At 32.4% G+C, this 19,701-nt stretch overlaps 1 protein-coding gene across 1 annotated transcript; it reads left to right on the top strand.

The window, feature by feature from the left end:
* Window positions 1-16,315: 16,315 nt before the first annotated feature.
* Window positions 16,316-18,948, top strand: LOC132952837 (uncharacterized). Its single transcript, XM_061025296.1, has 2 exons — window positions 16,316-16,495; window positions 17,750-18,948. Exon 2 carries the CDS (start codon window positions 18,040-18,042, stop codon window positions 18,673-18,675), a length of 636 nt encoding a protein of 211 aa, XP_060881279.1. The 5' UTR covers window positions 16,316-16,495; window positions 17,750-18,039; the 3' UTR covers window positions 18,676-18,948.
* The last annotated feature ends 753 nt before the right edge of the window (window positions 18,949-19,701 follow it).

The following is a 19,701-nucleotide window of genomic DNA, read 5'->3' on the forward strand; positions in this document are numbered from 1 at the left end:
CCCGAGGACCCGAGTACATAATACACCATTACAATATAATTATTATTATGACGTATAATATACTGCATACTCTTGTTATAATAATATTCTGTCGTTCTATTATTAACCATTATTATGAAGAAATCTTCTTTTATGTAAATCGAAGCGTCCGTGCCGTCGACCAGGAATTTTATTTTATATTACCTTTGTGCAAGGGCGTCCGTGAAGACCAAATGGCAAAAAGAGACAGTTGCCACCCACTGCGGATTTTTTCCATAGAGTTTTCTCTGATTAACGCTTCAGGTTGATATATGAATATTTGTTCGTTTAGATATAGCAATATAATGAATAATTAATAAAAAAGTCTTAGAAGTCTTAGAAGTTGTAGGAGTCGCTTATTTCTCTATAGTATTATGCTATCCTACTAATTTGTAGCAGACCAAACTACAAATCCATTATAATATACAATGACGATAGTTTAAAAATCGAACATTTAAAATGTATATTTTGCATATTTCTTCATTTTTGTGCATAAAGTGCATAATATTTAATGTTTTATCAAAAAAAAAAAAAAGGTATAGATATACTTTATTGTCATCGTCAATAAAAAAAATTTATTTAGTATTACTTTTATTCACAAATATTGAAAAAATATATTTTATTACTATTTACCGATAAAATGTTTTCAGTTACCTAAGTGTCCTAAGTAATTGACATCGCCGACCGGCATTCAGCTTACCACAGACATCAGATATTTCTTTTTAATTTTTGACAATCAAACATTGTTGTAATATATTTAAAATACAAAAATGTTAATCAATAATAACTAACTCATTAATTATACATTTTGTTTGGAATTTTCAAGAGATTCATCGCATATATTCAAAAACATTTTGTTGCCATGTTTTGGATTTTTCCGTGTATATAATAATATTATTGTCTATTGTTTTAGCTCTTTTAATTTCCGATACTTACTATTAAGCGTACCTACCATAAGGTTCGTTCGATACCCGTTCAATTATTTACAATGATTGATTTTATTTTCGAAACATTTCGTAAAAATTCTAGCTGTAGTTTTATCGTTTGCTAAAGTTAGCCGAACGCATAAAATACTAATGCCGTCTGCGGTACGTCATATATATTATATTCGGAGAATAAAACATAATAAACACTAATTTTCAGCACTACAATTTATTATGGTAATGCGACACAATAAAAAACAATCGTTTTTCTTTCCCTCTCTTATTCGTATTCCTTCTTCATTTCCGCGCTCGTCCGAAATGTTTCGGTAATCGGTGCACATAATAAAACTGTCACCCGACCAAATGAATTGGAATTATAATAATACCAGCTATTACCCAAATGACCTATGAACTCTGTTTAAGTTTAAAATTTGTTTGCATACCTAATGAAATTAATTTCTTCTACACGACCGTGTCCGTTATGTTTGTATACGGCTCGTTTGCTCGGCAAATTGTATGGTAATCCCGAGTAGGTAGGTGTAACTACTTTATTATTACTTTTTCTCTTTTAAAACATACCAATTTTTTTTTTGCCAATTCGCGCATCATGGCGCAGGCACACAGCTAACACGATACTATATAATATTATACGACGTACATTTCGGCTGTATGTATATACGACGCGTGGCCGGGTGAATTAATGGACACCATAAAATGGGTACTTGTGTAATGTATGTTATACCTAATTTACCTATATACCAGTTGTGAGAGTTTCGAGTTTTCGTCTTGCGGAGGGCATTAATCTCACGATGGAAAACAAACCATTATTTACGGTAGTAAGTTACTAGTTAGGAGGTACACACCTACGCCGTGATTACCAGGATATGTTTACATTTCAATGCAATTTTTACTCTCATTACAGACGACAACAAATTTACAATGTATAAAAAATACATTAATTATAAGATTTATTATATAATTATATGTAAACATTAAAACTTTTTAATTATCACTTATTTAATACAGTTTATTTAAGAAACATAATTATAAAAAAATAATCATCATTCATCCAATGAATTTGTGTTATTCTCCTCAAAGAGTCTGTAGGTACCAAGGTTAGATAACCGTGGTAGGTACCTATTTACCTATTCAGAATTTCATAATTTACTCTAAATGTATTCAATCATCTTGGTGGTTCTGATATTAAAAAAAAAAATTGTTCAAGTTTAAATACAAAATCCAAAAACACATTTTTGAAATACTTTAAATGATTACTAATATTTAAATACTTAATAAGTTTCCACACAATAATACTTGTTGTTGATGTGGAAAGTAGTCAGTAATACAGTATATTATTATAACTATTTTTAGCTATGGTTTTTAATTAAGCACTGCGTGTGTACTTTAAGGTATAATTCGCGTCGAATATCATAATAAAAATGTATATTTTCCCACCAAAAACCTCATTGTTAACAAATAACTATGTTTCAATTCTAACCGTACCTATATAATATTATACCTATATTACCTATGTACCATTGTACCTACGTTTTAAATTCGATTATTTCGTTTATCATTTACGGAGATAGAGATCGCTTCATCCGATGAATATATAGCGACTATATTGACAAATGTATTATATTTTGGTGTGCGTGAAGGCCAAGTTGTTTCGAAAGGATAATAAAGGAAAAAAATTTAAAAAAATTGTTTATTGATTAAAATCGATATCGATACAATTTTTGAAGTCGTATCTTTATACGTATGCACTGCTATCTGTCACCGCTTTTTGTCCGCTATATATTATACATATGTAGTTCAGTTGCGTAGCCAGGATTAAAATTTTGGGGTGGGGCTGATAATTTGTTATGTAGGGGGGGAGGCTTATCTATGCATTTAGAATGCTGCAGATGTCGTGGGCACATAACGTTTTAGACTCTTGCAGCAATAACCTACTTACAAATCACAATAAATTGTAATACATGGTTATAATAATTGAGTTTACGCGTTTTAGGTAATACGTTCACTGCAGGGCAATGAAGGCGTTTTTAAATTTCGGGGAGGATCGTCTGGCGTTCTCGGCCCCAGCCCATATTTCCTGCTAGTTAATCCGATGTAACATATCGACCGTACTGCAGCCACACAGGCCACCGGCGGTACCCATCATATTTATATTATTATAATATTCGACGACATAATCGAATGCCGTCGTAAAAACTTTATAATAATACGAGCAAAGTTTTTTTTTTTTTTTTTTATTTCCACTTGATGTGTCGCGGGACAGCGTTGATAAGTGTGAAATATTTTTAGTACACAAGTTATGGCTATACCTATATCATCACTATCGCGAATACACGGATATTTTTTTTATGAATTATATAACAGTATATACATATTTATTTATTTTTTATGGAATGTCGTTCGATACAATAAAATTACGTCCCGCAGTCGTTTCATTTCAACAGACGAACGGCGACTGCAGTGTATTACACTCGTGCATACCTTTATCGTATACGTATATAATATATATATGCTCACGATTGCTGCAGCAATAACACGACGTTCATATAAAAAAAAAAAAAAAAACCATTTTTTGGATTCGCGTTTAGGGTTGTTTTCGTCCGATGGTACGCTTTACAATATCATTGTCATACTGTTTCTGCGACAACGTGACCGAGGAATTCGCGGATCCGAAATCGTTTTTAAAGTTGTTGACGCCGAAATGAGTGAAAGGAGTATTAAACGTAGGTACGCGTAATATTATGTTACATTGTGCGTTTGCTCCGTTATATAGGTATATTTTGAGTATATCGATTGAATATACTTCGCTGTACAATGCATTAATAATACGTTATAATATATACAACACAATATTATTGTATTTCGGGGGTTAGGGGAGAATCGCGAGACTCGTTATATTATGTTGTATATTATATTATATTATTATAATACACTTTGTAATAAACTTTTCGTCGACGAGTTTTAAGCTCGCAACTTTCAGAAAAGTCATTAGAATTTCACATAATGCCGTACGCGTTTGATAAATTATTTTATCGTTGCCTTCGTCGCCTTTGTATCGTCAGTGCGCGCACTCGCAGTTTTGTCAGATAGCTTATAATACGCGAAACCCTATTCGAGTGCACATCGCGCACATTATCCTATATTCAACAATCCAACGTCTTAATCGATGTTACTTTGTAATTTGTATATTATTAATAATTGTATAATATTTTCAGCTATATATATAATGCGGGTATATATAGGTATTCGAGCTGGGGATTCGTTGGGTGCATTGTATAATGTGCTCTCGGAGAATATCGTGAAATCGGTCACGATGAGACAAACCACGAAAAAGTTTATTGCACGGTACACTAATTCGATTGTGAGTTCGAGTTTCTCAATGTAATCCATTTAAAACGTCATAATTTATTCACTTAGGGTTTGCGCAGAGTTGTATTTGGTATAGGTATTATAGGTATACTATTACCTGCGCTGTGCCCGACCGAACGGACATTTGTTGCCACGGTTACCGCGATATCGTCATTGTCGAAGTAATGAGTTTATTGTTTAATGTCTATTACGAAATGATACTTCAAGCATGTTTGCTGCTAGTCGCATTTCGTGTTCAAATATTTATGAGTTTTTTTTTTTTTTAAAACGTTGGTTTTTTTTTTTTAGGATATTTTAGTAGGTACCTGTATGAAATATTTATAGTTTTTAAATATCACGCTATTTTCGAATACTTTTGACCTTCGAACGAAATGTATAACTTACGTATAAAAACCGGAGAACACGCTCTGCTGCATAGAAAGTCTATCAATAGCTTAGGGTCTCGAGCTCGAGTTCGTCGCCACAGAGTAATAGGTTACTGTAACGGATGTATTAAATTTGAATTCAATGGTGAATCTTTGTACCTATATTGTATCAATAATGGCAATTATTATAACTATTTTTAGCTATGGTTTTTAATTAAGCACTGCGTGTGTACTTTAAGGTATAATTCGCGTCGAATATCATAATAAAAATGTATATTTTCCCACCAAAAACCTCATTGTTAACAAATAACTATGTTTCAATTCTAACCGTACCTATATAATATTATACCTATATTACCTATGTACCATTGTACCTACGTTTTAAATTCGATTATTTCGTTTATCATTTACGGAGATAGAGATCGCTTCATCCGATGAATATATAGCGACTATATTGACAAATGTATTATATTTTGGTGTGCGTGAAGGCCAAGTTGTTTCGAAAGGATAATAAAGGAAAAAAATTTAAAAAAATTGTTTATTGATTAAAATCGATATCGATACAATTTTTGAAGTCGTATCTTTATACGTATGCACTGCTATCTGTCACCGCTTTTTGTCCGCTATATATTATACATATGTAGTTCAGTTGCGTAGCCAGGATTAAAATTTTGGGGTGGGGCTGATAATTTGTTATGTAGGGGGGGAGGCTTATCTATGCATTTAGAATGCTGCAGATGTCGTGGGCACATAACGTTTTAGACTCTTGCAGCAATAACCTACTTACAAATCACAATAAATTGTAATACATGGTTATAATAATTGAGTTTACGCGTTTTAGGTAATACGTTCACTGCAGGGCAATGAAGGCGTTTTTAAATTTCGGGGAGGATCGTCTGGCGTTCTCGGCCCCAGCCCATATTTCCTGCTAGTTAATCCGATGTAACATATCGACCGTACTGCAGCCACACAGGCCACCGGCGGTACCCATCATATTTATATTATTATAATATTCGACGACATAATCGAATGCCGTCGTAAAAACTTTATAATAATACGAGCAAAGTTTTTTTTTTTTTTTTTTATTTCCACTTGATGTGTCGCGGGACAGCGTTGATAAGTGTGAAATATTTTTAGTACACAAGTTATGGCTATACCTATATCATCACTATCGCGAATACACGGATATTTTTTTTATGAATTATATAACAGTATATACATATTTATTTATTTTTTATGGAATGTCGTTCGATACAATAAAATTACGTCCCGCAGTCGTTTCATTTCAACAGACGAACGGCGACTGCAGTGTATTACACTCGTGCATACCTTTATCGTATACGTATATAATATATATATGCTCACGATTGCTGCAGCAATAACACGACGTTCATATAAAAAAAAAAAAAAAACCATTTTTTGGATTCGCGTTTAGGGTTGTTTTCGTCCGATGGTACGCTTTACAATATCATTGTCATACTGTTTCTGCGACAACGTGACCGAGGAATTCGCGGATCCGAAATCGTTTTTAAAGTTGTTGACGCCGAAATGAGTGAAAGGAGTATTAAACGTAGGTACGCGTAATATTATGTTACATTGTGCGTTTGCTCCGTTATATAGGTATATTTTGAGTATATCGATTGAATATACTTCGCTGTACAATGCATTAATAATACGTTATAATATATACAACACAATATTATTGTATTTCGGGGGTTAGGGGAGAATCGCGAGACTCGTTATATTATGTTGTATATTATATTATATTATTATAATACACTTTGTAATAAACTTTTCGTCGACGAGTTTTAAGCTCGCAACTTTCAGAAAAGTCATTAGAATTTCACATAATGCCGTACGCGTTTGATAAATTATTTTATCGTTGCCTTCGTCGCCTTTGTATCGTCAGTGCGCGCACTCGCAGTTTTGTCAGATAGCTTATAATACGCGAAACCCTATTCGAGTGCACATCGCGCACATTATCCTATATTCAACAATCCAACGTCTTAATCGATGTTACTTTGTAATTTGTATATTATTAATAATTGTATAATATTTTCAGCTATATATATAATGCGGGTATATATAGGTATTCGAGCTGGGGATTCGTTGGGTGCATTGTATAATGTGCTCTCGGAGAATATCGTGAAATCGGTCACGATGAGACAAACCACGAAAAAGTTTATTGCACGGTACACTAATTCGATTGTGAGTTCGAGTTTCTCAATGTAATCCATTTAAAACGTCATAATTTATTCACTTAGGGTTTGCGCAGAGTTGTATTTGGTATAGGTATTATAGGTATACTATTACCTGCGCTGTGCCCGACCGAACGGACATTTGTTGCCACGGTTACCGCGATATCGTCATTGTCGAAGTAATGAGTTTATTGTTTAATGTCTATTACGAAATGATACTTCAAGCATGTTTGCTGCTAGTCGCATTTCGTGTTCAAATATTTATGAGTTTTTTTTTTTTTTAAAACGTTGGTTTTTTTTTTTTAGGATATTTTAGTAGGTACCTGTATGAAATATTTATAGTTTTTAAATATCACGCTATTTTCGAATACTTTTGACCTTCGAACGAAATGTATAACTTACGTATAAAAACCGGAGAACACGCTCTGCTGCATAGAAAGTCTATCAATAGCTTAGGGTCTCGAGCTCGAGTTCGTCGCCACAGAGTAATAGGTTACTGTAACGGATGTATTAAATTTGAATTCAATGGTGAATCTTTGTACCTATATTGTATCAATAATGAATTTGAGCGGACACGGTAATGTCAGCCTCTGTTTCTGATGATAGTTTACGTTATGTTACGTACATTTATACTATTGTTAGTATTTTCTTGATCCAGTAAATGCTTAGTAATTTTTCTAAAAACATTGCATACAACTTACTTTATACGTATACTCGTGAAGAAGTCACTTTCCGTTGGATGGTGTGTAAATATGTTTGTGGGTATTTATGTAGGTTAAAATTACTATAAATATTTTGATATAAAATGGAGTAAATTGCATATTTTAGAATACAACAATATATTATGTGTTGTACAGTTTCATGAAATTACAATTAATATTCTTTAAATTACAACAAAATTACCAAAATCGTTATTTCAAATTGAAATATATAATATTCTTAATGTCAAACGCTTATTAAAAAACTTGTTGACTATTTTTTCGCAATAGGTTCTTTAGAATTGTTATAAGAAAAACTTGTACCTCCTATATGTATATTGATAGAGTTAGAAAATAATGTATCATCATAAATTGAAAAAAGTTGACATTTTCAAATGCCTATAAGAAATAGCTTTAAATATTATAATCTAAATATTTTCAAAATATCATTGTATTTGAATCTATTATTTTATTTACAATATTTTTTGACCGAAAAAATAAACATTTCATTGACCATAAATGATTCAAAAAGTTCCCAAAGCCCATACCATTTTGAAAATTGTTTCTAAAAAATGTTACCTAATATAAAAATATATACTTGGTGAACATTTCAAGTCTCTACAGTAAACAGTTATTATTTTTGAGTGACAATAAAAAAAAACAACTATTAGAGTAACTATCGGTGTTGCGCAAATACGAATTCCCATTTGTACGAAGTTTTTCGTTAGTTTTTCCTGTTATCAATAAAAGTTCTGGCAATTACCAACTATTTATAACTACTATAATTATCCAATTATCCACCAATTTAAAATTTTGACTTCCTGAAACCACCCTCAATGTTGAAATGGAATATTAAAATGTGATGGTCCAAAACGTGACAATTTTTTCGTTTTCTGATTTATTTTATACGTGGTGGGAAGTTGTACCTATTTATTGTGTATTTTATGGCTTCCTCCCTAAAAATTCTTATCACTTAGTTTAACTGAGTTAGTTACGAATTACCATAAAGTATTGAATACCATAATATACTATAAGGCAGGGGTCGCCAGCCAGTCGATCGCTACATCGACTGGTCGATCTTATTAAAAATTAATTTTACTAATATCTATTGATCGCGTGCGTAATTTTAAACTTTAAGACTTAAACAGACCTTTACGCTTTATATACAAAGTAAAGTATTTATTAGCGAAGAAAAACATACGATTTTCCGATGGAGAAATAATGAAAGAAGAATGTTATTATACAATTTATTATTAATATACAAATAGTATAGTTAAACAAATAGTATGCACACAATTTAACTATTTTTTTAATTAGGACGATTATTCTTATAAAAATTATGGTTTTTTTTTCAATCCCTAATAATAAAATTATTATATTATACTCATTTTATACTGTTACTTGATTTTCTTCACCGACGGAGTTTGAATGAACTCATTTTTACCGGATTTTTTTCTCTGGTAGTGTTTACATGAACCCAATTTTACTGTTTTTTTTTTCCTGGCGGAGTTAACATTATAAAAAAAGGTTCTTGTTACGAAGTTTAAATATGCCCATACTATATCACTCTATGCACCATACACTGAATAGTCGTCTAAAATAATTAAATAGTGGTTACTGCTAGCTCATAAATGATATGAGCCGTAGTTTTGGTCACATAGATATTATTTTATATACGTATACACAGAATAACGACATAAAATTTTAAAATAATAATAATAATTATAATTTGTTCAAATTAATAAAACTAGTGGGCATTATATCTAGGTATACATCTCGACGTATAATATAGTTTACCTACGTACTTAACTTTACTGTTAAAAATGTGTTTTTAGACAAATTTGTGTTGAGATGGTGTTTGAACATTATTAGTTTATTTATATTGTCCAATGATAAATTAATGTATATTTTGTAAATATATATTGCAGGTAACATAATATTGTAATTATATTATATAAGTATATAACTATAATTTATACGATTGAAAATTTTCGAATCGCTGAATCTATACGCGTTTACTTGACGGGTTGAGTAAGGAACGATCAATAATTATATTTTTTATGGCTGCAGTATAATAGACTATTTTGAGTATTTTTGGTTCATCACATTTTGCGGTCAGTAGGTATAGGTTGTGAAAATTATTCACTTACCTGACCTTAGCGGCGACTACAGCAGTTGTGTGAGGCCCCGACAGTAATAAAATACATAAACATTATCATAACACCTAAGCGGCCAATGTGTATATTATACCTATTGGTATACTAGCATGGTATACCTATGTAAAACCGCGTATTACCATCTAGTGTCTGTGGCTACTGAAATACAAGCATATCCCGATAATTAGGTACGAAACTATGATTACTTAGTGGCCGAGTTCAGGGTCGGTTAACATCGTTATCGAGAGTCGGGAATCGCGTGCGTTGGTAAACGGCGATGTCGTTATTGATTTGAACTACCAGATCAGACCGCAATTTAGGTACTCAATGATTGCACAGCTAAAAATTACGCAGCTCAGTAAAAAATATACATGTATAGGTATACTTACATATTATTATATTTACATAAGTGAATTCACAGACAGCTCACCAGCTGTAATATTATCATTAATTTTTAGACGATACCTAAGTGAAATATTAGCGACCTGCAGGACTCTATAATTGTGTCGAAAACCTTTTGCCGAATAATTAGCACCGCACACTTACTATCATCGATACGTGTAAGATAAATAATATACAGGGTGATTCACCAACCATGAACACCCTCATATTTTCTTTAAAGAATTAAAATTTCGGATTATCGAAATTTTAAATATAGATAAGGACAATATTTGAAATAGCTTAGATTTTTTTTCATATTTTAAGGAGGATCCTGCGGTGTAGTACAAACATATTTTTTTAAATATTATTAACCGTTTTCTACTGTAAATAATTGTTTAGTAGATGATTTTTTTTGAAAATGTTAATGCATCTAATTTAGAATTCAAGCGAGTTATAGTATATCTGAGTTGTTTATTTAAATGTAGATACTAAGGATAATAAATTATAGTCCTTATTAATGGTTTTATACTTTTAGATAAAATATAAAATATAATATTATCATGAAATATTTAGTCCAGTAGCTACTTTCCATATTCGGACACTTTTTAAAAAATCGATATTTTAGTAAACTAATATAAGTTAAAATATAATTCGTATATTATTATACAGGTAGAGCCCCTTTATTTTCTAAACCTATTATGGTGAACTATTATTATTATCCTTACTACTTTTCCTCAGGGGAAACACTATACAGTGTTATGGCCGTTACGGGTATGAACCCACGGCCCCGAGACCTAAACTGACTTTAATTATAGTTGGTTCAGACTGGCCATTCACTCATTCAGACTGGTGGTTGAGCGTCGGACTAACAACCTCTCAAATAATTTCTTTGTTGTGGATCTTAAAACTAAGCGGAATAACGGGGAGACTTAGTGAAAGCTGCGAAACCCCTAAATGGCATATCAAGCAAAAATATTATCCTTGGTAACTTGTGCAAAGTGTCCTAGTTAGATAACTCAAAAATTACTCCTCCGAATTTCGATTTAGATGCATTGCAATTTTCAAAAATCACCTACTTGACAATTTACAGTAAAAAAAGGCTCATTTTACTGCCAAAGCACATTTAAATTATAGTAAATAAGTTCTATAGGTCAAGATAAAAACAATTTTAAAATTTCACTATTTATTTTCAACCTTTTCGATTATTAATCCCATTGTCGGTTTCTTTTTGCCGGGTTATCTGATTTCAAAATAAACGCAGGAATAATCATGTAGAATGTTTGTTATATTATTTTACATTTAAAGTGCGTTCATTTAATTGTTTTAAGTTATTTGTTAATTTAAATTGTTAATAATCTTGATGTAAGTACATACTGATTTTGTTTTAGTCTATAAATAACAATATTTGTCTGAAATCTTTAAAAATACTGTCGGAATTTTAATAATATAATCAATACATTAAAAAAATAATGTTATTATTAAAAGAAGAATTGAAGCTCTCCCGAAGTCCCAACACATTCCTGTGAAAGCCACTGCCTGTCCTGTAAAATGTAAAATGTAATATAAATAATAATGACGGTAATAATATTATTAATAACGTGACGTATTTTACACAATATTGTATCATTATGTAATATAATTTTTGTTTTGTATCATATTTTTTATGAACGTCTGCAAGACGAATTTAAACTAATATTTTTTTTTATCATCGTTTATTTTAACGTCAATACGTCGTTATATATTTTAACGTCACAAATCGTTATTAATTTGTTACTGTGAAAACTTGTTTTCAGTCGAACACGTGCGACAAGTTCTATAAATTATTATACAGCATAACAAATTGTAAAAAGTTCATAATATAATGGCTGGTGTAAATATAACAAAACAGACGTCGTGGAAAGAAAAAAAAATTTAACTCGGTTATGAAAAATGTACAACGTAATACGTAAGCGACAGATTTTGTAAAATACCTAAAAATTATTATTTACTTAAAACACTTTTTGTTGTCATAATATGTGACCTATAATATAATAACGTGCAGAGCTCAGAATTTTAAGCGATCTCATAAAATATTTTTAGGTTACGTGTAAAATGAAATTGGAAAAATTAAACTAAAATGAACGGATTAAAAGAGTTATGAAATTATTTTCATAAATTCAAATTGAAACAAAAATATGAAACTAGGATGTCTGATAAAAAAATGATGGACACCGAACATGTTCACCTAATTGGGACCACCTAAGGACAATAATAAATTTTTATACGAAAGACTGACTTTGTTGCAGTTAATACGTAGGTCAAGATACATTCAATTTGGTACTTATAATTAACGTTAGACGTTTATTGCGAAAAGATGGTCACCAGAGGCCGGATACGATTATTCCTACCTATTGGGTAACCTGTGTACGGTAAACTGATATTTTTATTATACTTTTTATTTTTACTCTCTCAATATAAACACGAAATACCTGGTATTTAATTTTTTTTTTTTCAAACATTGCACATCTCTATAAACATAAAAACATATTTACGCGTTTTAAGATGAAAAAAAAATACAGAATAATATGCAAAAGTGCGCGAGATACGATTTTAAATTTTAAATCTGTGTAGGTACCTATAACGTCGTGAAAAGAAATTTATTTGTTTCCTTGTAAAATTTCAAAAATGTGCGCTGGCGAACAAATGATAATAATATGGAAACGTATAAAGTCTCGAGACCTAATAATAACATATTGTTATAATGTTATTATTGTTGTAGGACGATTCTGAACGATGTACTATTATTCAACAAATCTCATTGTTACGATTGCACACGGTATAGTGCGTTGTGCAATACTTAAAATAGATTGAAACTAGATGTGTGAATTTTTATTCTATGGAAACGACTATTGTCACATTGCAAATATTGAGAAATGACATTGTGTATTCTTGTATTTTTAGATTTTTATGAGCGGAGCCACAAACACGCGTACAGAGCGATTCGCCAATCATCGTGCTCGGTGCTCACCTCCCCGTTGTCCTTTAACGATGCATATTAAAACTCAGTTATTATATGAAATCATATTGAGCTTAACTTGACTCCACATTTTCAAATATATATTGTATTTTTATTTTTGTAATTTCCGGAGCATCCATACTCGATACAAACTTATATTTTTTTTTTCCAAATTCTTAAGCGGATAATAAATTCAAGTCTAAATCGGAAATCGCACGAGTGTTTTCTATTCTTAACTTTATATACTAAGGATGATGACTAGGGCTGTCAATTTAATGCGTCAAAAAAATGTGTTACATATGCATGCATTTATGCACTAAAACCAGGCCAAATATGATTTAAAATATGCACTAAAAATTCAAAAAAATTCTCTATAAAAAGTCTTCATTGAAAAACTGTTAAAATTAATAAATAATAAATAAAAATGATTTACAAAAAAAAAAATCTTTATTTACATACTAGGTAAGTACCTATTTATTTATTTTTCTAATTTGTAAAAGATTACGAATGTATATACGGAAAACGGATTTGTAGATATCAGAAAAATCTTGATTTGATATCGGTTTTATGAGATACTGGTTTACTAGGCCAATTTAGGCCAGATATATTAAAAAATAAAAACATTTTAAGCAAATAATCATTGATATGAAAAAATCGTGGAAACATGTAATTATAATATAATATGGGCCAAGCATAAAATATGCAAAAATATTTAAAAATATGCAAAAATAAGATTTTGTATTAATTAAACTATAAATAAGTCAAAACAAATTTTAACCAAATCAATTTTTTTATATGGTATTGTAAAAAAAAACATGCAAATGCATTAACTTGACAACCCTGATAATATGACCTTTAAATTTTAACTAGACTCCAGCGTATTATGCTTTAAGGAGTAATATTTAGGCAATTCACATGACATGAACATTTGGGCTATGTGTGAGTAGTAAATTAACATTTGCGTGTAATGTAATATTGGGCAACCGCCGCCGGATGCGACTTTCGCACAAGTAAATAATACTTCGCAAAAATTTAAATAAAAAAAATCTTAATTTTAAGGTCCTTCAAAATTGAAAATCGACATCCTAAAAAGCCTAAATATTTTGTCAAAGAGTTCATACATATTGTATAAAAAATTAAAATCTGACATTCCCAAGTATGAGAAATTTACAACCGCTTATTGTTCTAAAACGTATGAAAAATTCGTGTTCTGCGATCCCCTTAATACGTTTTACATCAAATATAAAATAGTTATCTATTATGATATTCAGTTTTGTCCTTATCGTACTTGGACAATCTATAAAAATTAAACAATTTAAATTAATTATTATCGTTTTTATATAGACACATAGCTTTTCCATGTATTTTCGATTTAGGAATACGTATACATATATAGGTACATCAAAATAAATAAAACAATTATTTTCTCAACAATTTACAGTGAAAAAAGAGTGACTGTTTAAATTTGAAAAAAAATAAGTTTGTACGATAGACTAATGAAAACTCTTTAATGGCAAATAAATCTATGTATTTGAAATCATGGTGTTGCCTATATATATTCATAAAACTAGGATTTGAATAAAATATTCATTACTACTTAAGCTTAAGGAAAATTGTGATTGCATGCTAGGGGAATCACCCTGTATAGTGTGTATATGATATCGGTCTAACAAAATAATATACGGTGCGAAGTAATATGGTGCGAAACGAGCTACTTATTATTTATTGTTTATGGGTGTTTGGTGCATTATATATATTATTTGTTATGTATTTACATCTCTCCTAATACGGTTCGTAGTTTTGAGTAAATCGTATAGTATTGTAACTTGTAAGACTCGACATTTTAATACGTATTAGCATTGTTTATTCATCAACATTAAGTTTATAATATTGTAACGTCAGATGAACATTTCGAAGATCGATAATCACATTAATTGAGTTCAAAATTCTGTAAATTATTTGTAAGAGCGATTACTGTTTTAGATATTAATTTTCATAAGTCATGATAATATATGCAAATAAACCGAGTTCGGGTCAGAATCTTTGCAACAGTATAATGTTACGCTTACTATACAATATGCTCTCTTCAGATGTGAAACGATGATACGTCGCATAATATTATTGACTTGCTCCGATACGACGATGACCGCGTGAATGCGTTTTTTGTGCGTATTTCAAACCTTTCAAAAGAATATTAAAATTGAGATTAGATCAAAGGTCGAATATTTAAAGGACGCGCCGTGTAAATAAAACACACTTCTATAGGTTAGGTAATCGTTACAGAAATCACGATTAGAACTCAAATCTTTTAGCCAGCACTCAATTTTTAGTCATATAAAAATGGTTCCAGCTCCATACCTAGAAAATGTTTTTTTAGCCGACATCTCGTCGCGGGATTTTGGGTGGAGTTTTGTGACGAAATCTCTAAGTTTACTTTTAACTTATACGAAAATCAAATCAATAATATCAGTCTCAATTTCAATTTCTACAATAATATGATGTTTATTACGATATTACGCGAATATAATACCATATTAGGTTTAATATTTGTTTTTTTTATGGACACAGTCCACGAAAACTGTGGCCGCGCGTATACAAAATATAAACATGTACGATTTTAGTCGTAGATTTAAAATCATATACTATTTATATTATTACGATTTAGTTTTATACAATGTTATATCTTTATTTATTTTTTTGCTAAAAAAAATTAAATTAAAAACACAGACACATTCATTCTATCAGTCGGCTGAAGCGTAATATTAAATTAATGTTTCCCAAAAACACATTTTCACACACATGCGTGTATTTTTTTTTGCATATTTATAATTTCGTATAATATTCTAATATATATTAATTACACAATATGATTATATGCGTTTGTTAGAATCTTATAAAAACAATTAAACATATATGCGATGCCTGCAGACTTGAAGCCAGCGCACAACACACACACACATATAATACAAGAGAAGTCTTTTCGAATAGGTACGGAAAAGAATAAATAAGACTGTCATTGCGAGGGAGACGAGGAAAATTAATATTGTTACGAAATCGCATTTATCGGCGAATATCCACTCGAATAGAGTGACGATGGCAAAATTAGTGATTATTACATTAATAATTTAAATATTTTTCTTCTTCTAACGTTGTACACGTTGTATGTATAACTCGCGGCATGACTCAGTCATGTAACTCAGTCAAAAGTAACTTAACATTGACTTTTTAACTCGTTGGGCCCAGCCTTCTAAAGACGTTGGAATTGTTTGAATCAGAAATCGCTGGTTTAAAAATCAAAACGTATTGTTCATTACAGCTGAACCTCAATAACTCGAACGACAATAAACATAAGACGAATTTTTGATAATTCGAAGGTATGTATTGATCCCTGCATTTAAAATAAATACCATTTTTTTCAATGACTATAATTTTTTTGTTGTCTCCGACCCATTCGAGGTATCGAGATTTCACTGTATTATTTTAGAAAATAGTAATTTCGTTTGTCGTTTAATTAAGATAACAACAATAATTATTATTACAAAAATGCTGCAAGTCAATAAAGCGGTCGAAAAACCATAGAAAAGAGTGTCATAACATGTTACGGTTCGTCCGGATGGACGGCCCGTGCCGTAAATAAATACTAAGAATTAAGTTTTTTCAGTTATCACAACACTATAATATGTTATATATTGTATTTATATATTTACAATATTGTGGGTTTGTGTAAAGCGTCGATTTGTGTCGACCGGACTTAATTAAGTGAGTCGACACAATCGGAGGCGCTTGGGGTAGTCGGGTACTGGGTAGTCACCGGACTCTATCCATACATCAGTGTTTAGTTTTATGGTACAAATTATGGGGGGAGGGAGCCGGCCGTCGTCGGTACAAACTTAATTAAGTGGTACTCCGACGGCGAACCTGGCTCGGGAAGGACAACTTAATTAAGTGCCTTGTCATGGGATGTGGTGGCCCCGAAAAGGGCCGATTTCTTAAGATGACGTCGGGTTGCCGGTCGACACGGGTCTTACACCGTAGAGCGGTGGCCTCGTAGCTGGTCGACGGTCGAACGATGCTTGTAGTTGTGGAGCGGCGTTATCGTCGTTGGGCTGCAGGTATGTTGAGTGGTCTGGGTCCTTCTTCTGTCTGGAACTCTTGTTGAAGTTGTTATTGTTGACAGTTTGAAGGTTTGAAATGGACTGACTAGATATTTTGCAATTTGCTTTGATGGGACGGCCTTTGGCCTATTAGAGCCTATTAGAGGCCTATTAGACTAGATTGTCGAGAGTGTCCGGTATTTATACCCTCTTTGACAATCTAGTCCGGTGCTGATTGGCCCGCGGGATTCCATTAGGACAAATGAACATCACACCGTTGTTTGGACATTTCCATATACACGGTATGGTTTTCATTTGTCACTTCGTTTTGTTTTGTCCTATCATTTTGTTTGGTGGTCTTGAAAAAAACCTTTTTCATAAATCATGCTGTTTGTTCCGTAACAAACATTATTGTAAACAGTGACGAGTACGGTCATTTTATAATATTGCTCAGTTCATAATAATCTTAAAAGCATAATATTTTGTATTTTCGCTACACATATTATACAAAAAATGGACTTTAATCGGATGCAGGACGAAGCCATTATACGCCGGCGACTGAGACGGTCCAATAATACGTTAGTGTCGCCGTTGGCTGTTTCAACATGGTGGTCGCATATATCCGGTCCCATGTCCAGCGAGTTGCCATCGCAGAATGATTCGGCGACGTCGCGGTCGGACGAGAATACGATCAGGTCCTACCCGCTTTCGGTGACTATTGACCCACTTCCTGTGACGTCGGACTTGCTTCCAGTGACGGCCGCTGTCGTTCCGGCGCCTCTGGCCACTGACGCTGGGTGGTGCACAGTCTGCGGTCGCGGAGTATGGCTTCGCTGGAACTGGTAGACAACAGCGCGTGCCTGCCCATGTTCGCCGACCAGCGGCGCGCAGAGTTAGCTCTGCAGGAACTGCTGGCCGTCGACTTCCACGGCGTCCAGATTTCGGTGACTTTCGACTCACTTCCTGTGACGTCGGACTTGCTTCCGGTGACGGTCGCTCTTGTCCCGGCGCGGTCCACCGCGTTTTCGAGCGTCTATGGCTGGCTCGATTTGCCGCTGGCTGCTGGCCGCAGGATGGTGCAAAGTCTGCGGTCACGGAGGATGGTGCCACTTGAACTCGTGCAGAACGCTCTGCGAGAACTGCTGGTCGTCGATTTCCACAGCGTCCAGATTTCAATTACTTTTGACTCACTTCCTGTGACGTCGGACTTGCTTCCGGTGACGGTCGCTCTCGTCCCGGCGCGGTCCACGGCGTTTTCGAGCGTCTATGGCCGGGTCGAGTTGCCGTTGGCCACTGGCCGCAGGGCGGTGCACAGTCTGCGGTCACGGAAGATGGCGCCGCTGGAAATGGTGCAGGACGCTCCTCGGGAACCGCTGGCCAACGACTTCCACGGCGAGAACGCGACGGAAGCACGCTGCCGCCTAGAAAATCCACTTGGAAGCGGCCTAAGCGTTTTGTAGTTCAATGTCTAGTCAACGCGGCACGAAGAATATGTTTTTGTCGGAGCTCCGTCGACATCGATTGATGTTACCGTGGTTGAATTGTTATAATATTTATTTGTAATATTTTATCACATTAACTATGTACCTAACGTTTATAATATTACTGCTTTGTATGTATTCGTTAAAATTTAAATTTTTGTATTATTGTACAACTATGTATTTTGTACCAATTTCTTAAATCCAACGATTGTATTGATTGATTTTTTATATTGTCTACATTTTAAATGTGTACCTATTGTAAATTGTAATATGCCTACTATTGTTGAATTGTAATTGATTTGTTATATTTATGTACCATGGTAACCTTCTCCCGTCCTTAGAAAATCGTAAGACGCGTTGTCGCTATCCGCAAAGTGTTTAAAATTAGGACTGGTATGGCGTCAAAAAATACGTTGAATTCAAAGTATATCTACCATAGTATTGTTACGTATTTATTTTTTTGTTACAATATACTTTTATTAAATACTACCTATATAGTTTTTAGCTATTTAAAAATAAAGAAGGCTAGTGTCATTTTTATTTATCAAAGATAACTTAGGACAATTTACAAAATTTGAAAAATTTCTCAAGACTATAATACTAGTTCACAATGAGTCGAAATATTTCCGTTCATGGAAAATGCTAATAAAAGTATATGGTAAAAACGGTTGATAGTTTTTGAGTTACACCAAATCGATTTTTTCAAAAATTTCTCAAGTAGCAAATTCCTTATTTTCTTATAATTTATTCAAAAACTAATAACCGTAGACAGTTGAAATGTATATCATAATATGTTTATTTTATCAATTTCTATACTTCATAACATTTTCAAAATATTTTAACTGTTTTCGAGCTGTTTGCGGACATTTTTAATTTTTAATTTTTAATTATTTGGTTTTTTTCTATAAATGTCAAAAAATTTGTATTTTTTAGGTTCAACATGCTTGAAAAATTTATATATAAAACTGATACATTGTTACTCTAGCAGTTGAAAAATATTAAAAA

This window comes from Metopolophium dirhodum, chromosome 9, assembly GCF_019925205.1.
Source record: "Metopolophium dirhodum isolate CAU chromosome 9, ASM1992520v1, whole genome shotgun sequence".
Taxonomy (NCBI): domain Eukaryota; kingdom Metazoa; phylum Arthropoda; class Insecta; order Hemiptera; family Aphididae; genus Metopolophium; species Metopolophium dirhodum.